Source organism: Megascapheus bottae, chromosome 21, assembly GCF_031878675.1.
Source record: "Megascapheus bottae isolate mThoBot1 chromosome 21, mThoBot2.hap1, whole genome shotgun sequence".
Taxonomy (NCBI): domain Eukaryota; kingdom Metazoa; phylum Chordata; class Mammalia; order Rodentia; family Geomyidae; genus Megascapheus; species Megascapheus bottae.
This window is the reverse complement of record NC_143529.1, coordinates 25,038,724-25,050,378: the sequence shown is the minus strand read 5'-3', so window position 1 is coordinate 25,050,378 and position 11,655 is coordinate 25,038,724. Positions and strand designations below refer to the sequence as shown.

General features: G+C 50.5%; 1 protein-coding gene across 4 annotated transcripts; it reads right to left on the bottom strand.

Moving 5' to 3' along the window:
* Positions 1–53: 53 nt before the first annotated feature.
* Dnajb2 (DnaJ heat shock protein family (Hsp40) member B2) lies at positions 54–8,088 on the bottom strand. Of its 4 annotated transcripts, none has more exons than XM_090354871.1 (9): positions 7,945–8,088; positions 7,195–7,294; positions 6,673–6,782; positions 5,137–5,190; positions 4,860–4,982; positions 3,726–3,818; positions 3,436–3,538; positions 3,225–3,295; positions 54–2,278 (listed from the first exon to the last, which is right to left on the bottom strand). In XM_090354871.1, the coding sequence occupies exons 2-9, from the start codon at positions 7,257–7,259 to the stop codon at positions 1,926–1,928; spliced, it is 972 nt and encodes a 323-aa protein (XP_090210997.1). In that variant the 5' UTR covers positions 7,260–7,294; positions 7,945–8,088; the 3' UTR covers positions 54–1,925. The 4 variants fall into 4 exon arrangements, with proteins under 4 accessions (XP_090210997.1, XP_090211000.1, XP_090210998.1 ...); XM_090354874.1 differs by lacking the exon at positions 7,945–8,088 and adding an exon at positions 7,544–7,643; XM_090354872.1 differs by lacking the exon at positions 7,945–8,088 and adding an exon at positions 7,517–7,637 and having other exon boundaries at positions 7,195–7,295.
* Positions 8,089–11,655: the final 3,567 nt, after the last annotated feature.

The following is an 11,655-nucleotide window of genomic DNA, read 5'->3' as shown; positions in this document are numbered from 1 at the left end:
GTCCTTCCCTCCCTTTTCCACCGTGGAAAAGAGGAAACACAAGAACACGGGGGGCGGGTAGAGCTCTCAAAACTCAGCTTTATTGACTTCGTTTCCCTTAGTCTGAGCTCAGCCCAGCTGGATTTGATAGCTCTCTGAGGCTCAATGTTACAGGGGCTGGCAACAACTGGCTCCACCAGTACCCTCCCTGGCCTCGGGCTCCCCAGGCAGGGAGGAGGAGAGGCGCTCATCTAGGATGATGGAGAGAAAGAATGGGCAGCAGGGTCAGAGACCAAAGAAAGCCATTCAAGCAGCAGCATGCCTGGTGCTCCCACTGCATGCAGTTCCCATCCACACATACCCCTGCCAGGGCAGCCTTCCCTTCCAAGCTCTGCCAGCCCACAGCCATCAGCCTCCCTGTCTAATCTGTCCATTGCCTGGTGTGTTCCTCAGACCCCAGGCTGTTGACCAAAGAACTACCACATGTTGCAGGCCTCTGGTCTGCCCACTCTGACCTTGGGGGGAAGCAAGAGGTGTCAGGGGAACTGAGGTTCCAGTCATTCCCCCTTCATCCACATTCTTACCACCCTACCAGTACAAATCAAATGACAAAATCTCTCCCTTTAGAATGAGTGACAGGTCAGGTAGGGCTGGTACCACAAATCCCAGGCACAGTTCCCTAACCACACACTATTTCCCCTGGCACAATCGATCACAGATGAGGCCTGATGCATTGCATTCTGGGACATGCAGTCCCCAAGAGACAGCAACAAACACCTAGGGAAAGGAGTTCAAAGGCTGAGACTACTGATGCCTCCCAACGGCCCCACCCACCACCCAGGCCCCCACTGTATGCCCAGCATGGGTAAAGGAGAGGAATGGAGTATTCCCTCCCAGCACATAGGGGAGGGCGCTGTCCTGTTGGAACTGTGCAGCAACTCTGGATCCGGGACATCCAGCTCAGAACACATCTGGGGAGAGAGCAGGGATGGGTGACAGGAGAGAGGGTCAGGGGCAAGCCATGAAAGATGGAGCCAATCATGCACACCTGGACTGGTCCTGTGTGGTCTCTCCCTGTACCCCAATGCCTGGTGGGGAAGCAGTATGGGATACAGGCCCGTAGACTTTGACTTTCCCCTGGGTCACCCTGGCCTACTATGCCTGTTCAAGATTAGCCAGCTTCACCTCTGCCTAGTCCCATGGCCAGAGTAGGCTGGGGCAACAAGAGAAAAGAGGAATGGACTCCAGTCCCAGCTATGGTTGGCTGAGAGGCTCCTGCCCCAGCCAGCTAAACTGTCTGGAAGACCTCATGGGCCACTGCCCAGGCCATCTTGTTAGGCACGTTGAGGCTTCTCAGGGAAGGAAGGGAGTTCTAAGCCAGGTAGCAATGAAAGCAAGCAAGCAAGGCATCCCACAGGGAGTTGCAGAGAGCAGTGGGAGAAAGGAGAGCAGCACCAGAGAAGAAGCAAAGAGATGACCAGAGCTCAACACTGCACAGAAACTAGTGGTGTACAAGTCTACAGCTGGACAAGGAGAGCAGACTTGCAAGGAGTCAGCCGGCACCCCTCCCCAGGGTAGCTGCTAACTTCGGCTCAAAGCACCCTAGGCCAAGTCCTCCTTCCTTGACCCCATCAGCAACATAGGTGGCGGAGGACTTCGGGCACAAAAGGCCCAATCCAAACTCAGAAACATCCCATCCAATAAATGCATCCAGGCTCCTCAGGCCCTTCTATTGCCCTTGTGCCATTCACCCCAGGTTTCACGCACCAGCCCTGGGCTGAACACAGCAGATCCCAAGTCCACACACTGGAGGGCACTGGGTCTAGAAGGGAAACTTGGAAGGAGAGAGTCAAGATCCTGCAACTCAGGCCGCTCTCTGCTCTACTTTCCTGACAAGAAGCCAGACCCAGAGAGAGAATCTGAATCAGGCTAGACTGGGCCAGTGTTCAGAGAATGAGGCAGCGAGAGGCCTTCTCCTCTGGGGACAGGGTGGATTTGACTACGTCACTCCCTGCACCCTCATGGGCACCCCCTGTGCTGGGATCTTGGTGCTGGGCCCTAGGCCGCCCCTGGCATTGTTGCTGTGCCCCCCGCCCACCTGCTGGCTTCTGCCCAGATGCTTCCATCTCTGACAGGCTGTAGGCCATGGCAAGCTGCAAGTCTTCATCCTCAGAAAGGTCACCATCATGGGGACGTGAGACAGTGGTCTGCTGAAGCTGCGTGCCTCCTGACCTAGGAGTGATTGACTGCTGTTCACGACGGCTCAGCTCCAAGCCCAGTGCCAGGTCATCTGGGATACCTGCAAAGGCACAGCCATTACTGAGGCCCCAGATGCATGAGAAGACATCCACTTCACAGGATCAGAAGACCCTGACCTCTCAAAGTCTCTCTTTGGAAACAGCATGTATGCATTAGGATGCGTGGGGTCAGGAGATACTCAGCTGCACCAGGTAACAGCTGGCTTTCCTTGACCAAGGTCCTCAAAGAAATGAAAGCACTACATGTACAAATCAATCCAATGATTAAATAAGACCAGCAGGTACTCAGCCCAGTGCTCCTGGTCTCAGGATGGGAGGTGAGGCAGTCAAGGTGATAACCCTGCGCACTACAGTGTGGTAGGAATAGTTCTGCTCCAAGAATCCTGTATCCTAAGCTTGAACCCAAGCTTACCTTACAAATTATTTGGTAAGCAGGAATGGGGGAATCACTTAACTGTACTGCAGCTGTCTGCCCAAATAAAAATTGGGCAAGCACTGTGTAGCCTGTTTATTCCCTAGATATACTAAGAATAAAGAAGATTCCGTATGGGGCCAGGAGTTTGGCCTAGTGGTAGAGTGCTTGCCTAGCATGCACGAAGACCCGGGTTCCATTCCTCGGTACCACATACATAGAAAAAGCCAGAAGTGGTGCAGTGGCTCAAGTGGTAGATCTCTAGCCTTTAGGAAAGCCCAAAGACAGTGCTCAGGCCCTGAGTTCAAGCCTTAGGACTCACACACACACACAAAAAGATTCCGCATGTGTGTATGTGCTGGAAAATTAGTAAAGTGCTTTTCAAATGTAAGGTTCTCCACTGATGAAGACAGCGCTGTGCTGGGCCCTCTGAGAGCCCTCTGCTCAGTATCTCCATAGGTAGGGGAGTCTGGCTTGTGGCTGTCGTTCCAGAGGGCCCAGCCCAAAGGATTTCAGGAGTAGTTGCTGGGAGCTAGGGCTTCCTGTGAGGCCTGGGTGCTGGAAGTCTTTCTCACCATTGATTGAAACTGACTTCAGCTGCCCATCCTCCTCCACCTCCACTCGCTCCTGCCCATTCTCCATGATTCTGCAAGAAATAGCACAGTTATTCAGCAGAGACAAGTCCAGGTTCTGGCCACCAACAATCGGAAGGACATGCAAAGAGTACAACTCTTCACCTCTCATCCCAGACCTCTCTATCTGAATAATACTTAAAGGAACACTCACCTGCGTGTTGTGATGCGGTGTCCTTGAACAAAAGAGGTGGACGTAGAAACAGAGCGGAATGCACCAGCCCCAGGGCTGAAGGAGAAAGATGAGGAGGAGAATTCTGGTATTGGGACAAAGGAGGCAGAAGAGAGGCTGTTAGACAAGGCTGTGCACCACCACCTGCTACAGTTACCAAAGGCCAGGAAGCTCAGGGGCTTCCAGACCCACCAGGAAGCAGGCTAGCAAAAACACAAGCTGACACAAGGGGGTTCCAGACCCTGCAAAAAATGGAAAGGGACAGTGCTTACCCGAGTGCCCAGGGAAGGAGGAAGAGAAGGCAAAGAAAGGGCCTGTGCGTCGAGCACCCCGGTTATGCAGCTCTGGAAAGGGGCCCAGCTCATCTGTAACAAGTCAGGAGATGTATTAGCCATGGTAGGCTTCTTCCACAATGGATGTGAGCCTTGCTTTTTAAGTCTAGAAATACAAAGTGCTGAACAACTGGGAACATTTTTGTCTTTTTACCATTTTTTTATTGGGCTTGTTTATAAACAGCTTATAGTGCTAGGAGTTGAACCCAGGGGCCTCCTTGCTGAATAATAAGCAAACACCCCACTTTCTGAGCTACGCTCCCACATGTAATTCTTTTTTTTTTTTTTTTTTTTTTTTTTGCCAGTCCTGGGCTTGAGCTCAGGGCCTGAGCACTGTCCTTGGACTTTCTCAAGGCTAGAGCTCTACCACTTGAGCCTCAGCACCACTTCCAGCTTTTTTGTATGTATGTGGTACCAAGGAATCGAACCCGGGTCTTCGCTCATGCTAGGCAAGCACTTTAACCACTAGGCCAAACTCCCGGCCCTAATTCCTTTTTAATGTTGTAAATGAAAACCCTCACTGTTTCATTCTGTGTATAAGAAAGGATGCAAGGAAAGGCAAATGGCTCCTTTCCTATAGGAAGAATAGATAAACGTGACAGGCAGCAGCAGAGAAGGGTCCTATTTCTGCCATGTCCTTCAGTGTTCTCATGGTAAATGAGGATTGCAAGGACTCATCTCTCAGGATGCATAAGATTAGGGGACAGAAAATACTTGACCCAAATTAGTCGTCCCCCAAAATGTTGTCTGTTTTGTTATATGGGATGCAACTATCATTGTCCCATGCTGCTTTTAGGCTTGCTCCCATGGTGGCTGTTGTTGTGGAGGCCTAACAATGTGTTTTTGTTGCCATTTAATAAGGCCAGCCTGTGCAGTGTCGCTAGTAGGTCATGAGGGTTCTGGCATGTGTGCGTTTCTGTCCTAGCTCTTTGCTGGACTCATGCCCGTGACACAAAATCTTCAGCCTGTGGAATTCCACTTCTCAGCCTCTAAGGCTCCCCAGCTGCTGGAGAATAGCCCTAAAAAGGAGGGTGGGGAAACTAAGTCATCAGGAGCCCTCCTGAGTTCACTCACCAAAGAGCTCTGAAAAAGGGTCTGCACTCCCGAAGAATTCCCGGAAGACTTCCTCAGGGCTTCGGAAGGTGAAGGTGAAGCCAGGCCCACTCCCACCAGTTTCTGCCCAAGATGGACCACTTCCTGTAAGAAACAGGATGAGGAAGGGGCTTCGCTGTACATCTGGCTCTCAGCTAGTGGAGCTCACTTAAGGAATGGCCAGGAGCCTCAGAGAAAGCACTAAGACTCTTCCCTACCCCACCCCCCAAACCCTTTCCCTTTCTGTAACTCCACCTACCTGCCCCCGCCAGCCCTTCCCGGCCATAGCGGTCGTAGATCTCCCGTTTATGCTCTGGAAAGAGAGACCTGATCACATCTCCCTCCTCTTGAAATGGTGGCCTTCCTCTCAGGCCAGACCAAGCCTCAGAGACTGCCTAGAGACTAAACAGCACCTACATAAGGCTATTGTAAGAACTGAGACAACACACAGCTTAGCATAGTACCCAATACACGAAGTGTTCAACAAATGTCAGCTAGGGTTTGGGGGTATAACTCAATGCAGAGCACTTGCGTAGCCTGTGTGAGGCCCTGGGCTCAATCCCCTTTCCCATAAAAAGTAAACAAATGTTAGGCAATTACTTCTATTAGTAATAACAGCTTAGCCTAAAGTCCCTTCCTCAGAAAGTCTTTCCCTAGCATATCACTCTGCTCTCCTGTGACCCTGTCTGTGTATTTACATGGTTAGAATCAGTCTTCCTTGGCCAAAACATGATGCACTCTCAGGTGGAGACAGTGCCTGCTTTTCCTTGCTGTTTTTCCAGTATCAAACAAGTGCCTGGATGGACAGTATTCAAAGAATATTTTCTGGATTGTTTGTTTGTTTTGCCAGTCCTTAGGCATGAACACAGCACCTGGGCACTATCCCTGAGCTTCTTTTGCTCAAGGCTAGCACTCTACCACTTGAGCTACTGCATCACTTCTGGTTTTTCCTGTTTATGTGGTACTGAGGAATCGAACCCAGGTCTTCATGCACACTAGGCAAGAACTCTACTACTAAGCCACCTTCTCTGCCCTTTTCTGGGTTTTTATTGTTGTTTCAACATTTGTTTATTTGGCCTCAAACTCAAAATTCTTCGGCCTCTACTTTCTAAGTGCTAGGATTAGAAACACTCACCATTATAACAGGCCAGAATATTTTGGAAGGAAGGAATGAAAAAACAGACCTTACACTAGAGATGTAGCTCAGTGGTAATTCCCTTGTCTAGAGCTACAGTGTTTACCTAGCAAATGTAAGGCCCTGAGTTAAAACCTTCACATACACATGTGTGTATACATATATATGCCCACACATACATCCATATATACACCCATATATTCGCCCAGACATATGTATGGGTATTATATGTATGTATATTTGTCCCTGGCACCACACAAAAAAAGAAAATATATGGATTTATATTCTAGCTCCATGTAATACCGAGTAAGTTATTTCACCTCTTTCAGTTTCACTTTCCTTGTCTGTAAAATGGGGGTGATAAAACCTGCTTGGCAGGATGAGGACCTAGGGAGCTAACCAAGGCATGACATAGAGAAATTTTAATCCCGTCCCGTGGTCATCTACCCTGCTCCCTTCCCTGCCGCTCTTGAGACCCTGGAAGGGCAGACAGAACTGGTCCTGTGGAAGAGGACACTTAAATGTCAGGTTGGAAAAACAACAGCACACACACGAATGAGACTGGGGTGACTGATGCCTGGCTCTGGGAAGGAGTGAACTGGGGGCATGAAGTGAGGGGCAGAGTACGGGTGCTGGGCCCTGCCTGACCCCAGGCCTTACTGTCAGACAGCACTTCATAGGCCTCAGCCACCTCCTTAAATTTTCTCTCAGCAACTTCTTTATTATCAGGGTTCTTATCTGGGTGCCACTGCAGAGCCTTCCGACGGTACCTGCAGGAAAGAGTGTGGAGGGAGGGTCAGCAAAAGCAGGCATTTCCCACCTGAGATGAACAGTCACCCGTTCTCCCCCGGCCCCACCATGGCCTTTCGTAGCCAGGATTCCAGTCCACCCCAGATGCTGTGCAGCCGTCTTCCACAGAGGCTAGGATTGCATGCAAGAGCCTTCCATGGGGCGGACTGGATGGGGCCACCGGTGACACCACAGAGGGGGCAGAGACCCGGGCCCTCCCCCTCATACAGGGCCAGGCATCGCTGCTGAGAGACACGAGAGGATAAGGATCCCTGCGGCGCAGCCGCCAGCGCCTCCTCACCCTCGGGACTCGCTCCTCCTCTCCAGGGGTCCCTGGGGCGCTAGGGGCCGGGGAGTGGGGGAAGATTCCCGGATGCCGGCGGAGGCACTTACGCCTTCTTGATGTCATCGGCGGACGCACTCGGCGGTACGTCTAGAATCTCGTAGTAGGATGCCATGGCAACTTGGCAGCCGTCAGGCGGACCTCCTCGGGCTAGAGGAGAGAAGGAGGAAGGTGGGACGAACGCGGCTCCCCCGCTGCGGCCGGCCGGCCGGCGTTCAAGCTCCTCCCGCTGATTTAGCTGCCCCCCCACCCCGCTAGCCGGTGCCCAGGGCTATCGGGGCGCGGGGCCGGGAGGGCTCCACCGCAGTCCCCTAATCCAGGACGGAGCCCAGGCCGCGCCTCCCCTGCCGGGAGTCCCGCCCCTGCGCACCCCCGCCCCCTCGGGGAACCGTCTGGCACCGAGAGCCCGGCCCGCGCGGCGGCGGCTGCGTAGGACGCGGCGGGCCCAGCCGTGCGCGCAAGCGTGCGTCGGCGGCACGGAAACTCCCAGCGCCGGCGAGGCGCCCGCCGGGCCCGCCGCTCGGGGAGGGCCGCGGCAGGGGCTGCTGGGAGCTGGGGCGGAGCCGGCCGCGGCGGCTGGCCCAGTCCCGCTTCGTCATGCTCCGGGGAGGCTGGCGCGGGAGGCCGCGCGGCGCACTCCGGTGCCCACCGCGGCCGCGTCGGTCCTCGGCCCCTCCGCCCCTCCCCTGTCTACAGGCTCGGGGACCCGTGGGTCCTCACCGGGAGGCCATCCGCCCTAGGACTCCCCAGCGCCTAGCTCCTCCCAAGAGGCTGCCCTGGCTTCCCAGAGTAGGTCAGACCTGCTTTTTATAGACAGCATCCTCCTCCTCCTCCTCCTCTGGCATTCCCTTCATCACGCTGGTCAGAGCCACAAATTAGCATTTGTTTGACTGTCATTTGCCTCCCTCCACTACAGTGTAAATTCTACAGGCAGGATTGGAATTGTGCCCACCCCCCCAAACACCCCCCCAACCCCCCACACACACACCCACACACACCCCCATACACCCCCCACACACACCTGTATATAGGGCACTAATCAGGATTCAACAATATCCATTTGATGACTCAAATGAGGAACCTCTTGGTGACAATTGTGACACATTTGAGAGTGGTTAGGTTAAAGGGGATGGTAAGCCAGCAGATACCTAGATTCAAAGGTTTTCTTTCTCCTGCATAGGCCTTTTCCAGCACAAAATGATTCTCGAGAGGTCCAAACCTCAGGAGATAGGGAACCTTCCAGAGCTGGCTCCTGATATATACCATCTGGCCAATATACAGGGTTAGCTGAGGAGGAGGAGGAGGAAGATTCCTGCCAAGATGGAACTATATAGTAGTAGCCCGTTAGTATAGCCCATTGGGAACCCCAGGGCTTAGGGCACAGGTAGACCTGAGTTGCAAGTTGGCAACAGCTGTGTGACTCCGGGAAGCTAGGAGGATTTTTTTTTCTTCCTAAATATAAATAACACCTAGGGTTGCTTGAAAGTCCAATGAAGCATAGTACAGATGAAGTGTTATTACAGCCCCCGTCTGGAATCACAATTGACATTGACCCAAGGAATAATGGTTATATGAATCCAGAAAAACTGTTGCAGAGAGGGTGACCTACGGCACTTCATCAAAGAGAAGAGCTTGAGTAGGGTATGAGAGCAGGCAGTAGGTATTTGTCCTGGTTTCCTGGCTGCCCTTAATCTGAACCTCCTGGCTACATCTGGGGAATTTCCATGGTATGATCTCTAATGAGAGGTAGTCCATCTACCACAAAGCCTGAAACTCTCCCAGAATTCCCGGATTTAAGGGTGTAGGTTACAAAAACAAAAGACGGGTAATCAGGACTGCTAACTAGGACTTTCAGTCTGGAGCAAGGTCCAGGGAAGCAGATGTGGGTGGTTGAGAATTTAGTTCTATAGGGTGATGGCTGCCATGGACTCTGCAGCATCCCCTAGTGTCTGGAGGAGGAACGTGAGCCTCGGTGTCTACCGAGGGGAGGGGGTCTATGTAAGCTGCCTTCACTCTGACCTTTCACATGATATGGATGCCAAACTTCCTTAGGTGCTTGCCTGTGTGATGAGCCTGATTTTCTCAATCTCATATTGATATATGCTATGCCATGTGTTGCTAATGTCGTGTAGATTGTTTTAGGTTTTTTTGGGGGGGGTGAGGTAGGAAGAGGGAGTATTTGTTTTGTTGCTTTTGGTTTTTTTGGCCAGTCCTGGAGTTTGAACTCAGAGCCCGGGCACTTTCTTTGAGTTTCTTTGGCTCAAGGCTAGAGCTCTACCACTTGAGCCACAGCACCATTTCTGACTTTTTCTGTGTATGTGGTACTAAGGGATGAACTGTGTCTTCTGGCGTGCTAGGCAAGCACTCTACCACTAGGCCACGCTCAAGGCCCCACTTTTTTTTTTTAAAAAGCAGTAGTGTCTGCTGTTTATAGTGAGAGTCCTGATGGATGCAAACACTGAGGGCATAGATTTGGTATAAGATGAAATATCACTGTGAAATTTTCCAAATCTCTCTTCGTTCTTTTCTTTTCTCTCCCCCCACCCTCTTCCTGTCTCCCTCTTCCTCTCTTTTTGTACTGGGGTTTGAACACACAGCTTTGTGCTTGTTAGATGGGTACTCATCAAGCTGAGCACATTTCCAGATCTTTTTTGTACTGCTTATTTTGAGACAGCATTTCACTTCCTATCCAGGAAAGTGCCTGGACTGAAATCTTTCTATTTTAAGCTTCCCATTGCAGCCAGCACGTGTCCAGATATTGGTTGAAAAGGTGTCTCAAGTGTATGCCCAAGCCACGATCTTATCAATCTCGGCTCCTTCACAGCTATGATTACAACCTTGATGGTATCTTTTTCTCCTTGCTTTTCTCAATAGCCATTTTTCTTGTACCTACCAGGTATGTGGCAATATGTTAAAAGTAGAAAGTGCTGCACACAGATGGCTCATGCCTCTAACCCTAACTACTCAGGAGTATACGATCTAAGAAAGTCTGTTCAAAACCAGCCTAGGCAGGAAAGTCTGTGAGACTCTAATCTCCAATTAATCATGGAAAAAGTAGGAACTGGTGCTGTGGTTCACATGGTAGAGTGCTTTGAGCAAAAGGAGCCTAGGGACAGTGCCCAGGCCCAGAGTTCAAACACCAGGTCAGAGAGGGAGAGGGAGAGGGAGAAGGGAGAAGGGAGAAGGGAGAAGGGGAGGGGAGGAGAGGAGAGGAGAGGAGAGAGATCAGAAATAAAATTACAGGCTTGTAATTCCAGACTACAATAGAATGATCAAGAGTCTGAGGCCAGTCTGGAGTACACAGTGAAACACTACCAAAAAATAAACAGTTCCTATGTCATTCTAGTCCCTATGTCAAGGAGATAACAATATAGTAGGGCCTTGTTTTTACATAGATAAATTGCAATTGATGAAAATGATAAACACATCTAGCAGATAAGAGATTCATTTATTTGCAAAGAAATCCAAATAAGAAAATACAAATCAGTGCTCAGGATTATACCCAGGGCCTCAAATAGGCTAGGCAATACATGTGTATGCTGAGGTACACATCCAGGCCCTAAGTAATTGTCTAACTGGGCCAAGGGCACAGACCGCTCACAAGAGAATACTGACTTTTCCATGCATAAAAAGATAATCTTGTAACAAGAAAGCTACAAACAAAATCTGCAATAAAATAAGATTAACAGTGATCAAAACGTTGAATACAAGCTGCTGGCTCATACCTGTAATCCTAGCTACACAGAAAGATGAGACCTCATCCTGGTTGGAAGTCAGCCTGGGCAGGACAGTCCAAGAGACTCTTATTTCCAATAAACTACCAAAAGAAAAGAAAAGAAAAAACTGGAAGTGGATCTGTGGCTCAAATGGTAGAGTGCTTAGCTTTTTCCTTTTTTTTTTTTGGCCAGTCCTGGAGCTTGAACTCAGGGCCTGAGCACTGTCCTTGGGCTTTCCTCAAGGCCAAATCAAACACCTGTCTTCATGCATGCTAGGCAAGCACTCTACCACAAGGCCAAATACTCAGCCCAGTGCTTAGCTGTTGATAAAAACTTAGGGACAGTGCTTATGCCCTGAGTTCAGGCTTCAGGACTGGGACATACAAACAAACACACCCACACTATGTTGAATACAATGTATATCTAAAGTTGTGAACACTTGCAGTAGAAGGGCAGGTACTTTATTATAATTTGTAAAGAAGGTAACATGGTATTTGTAACAACAAATTTAAAAGTGTAACATTTGGCCTAGTGGTAGAGAGCTTGCCCAACATGCACAATACCCAGGTTCCATTCCTCAGTACCACATACATAGAAAAAAGCTGGAAGTGGTGCTGTGGCTCAAGTAGTAGAGCTCTAGCCTTAAGAAAGCCCAAGGACAGTGCTCAGGCCCTGAGTTCAAGGCCCAGAACTGGCACAAAAAAAAGTGTAACATTTGACCTAGCAATCCCAAATCTAGGAATTTATGGTTGCATGTATATGCAAGGAAATAAGTAAAGGAGTTTCAGCATTTTT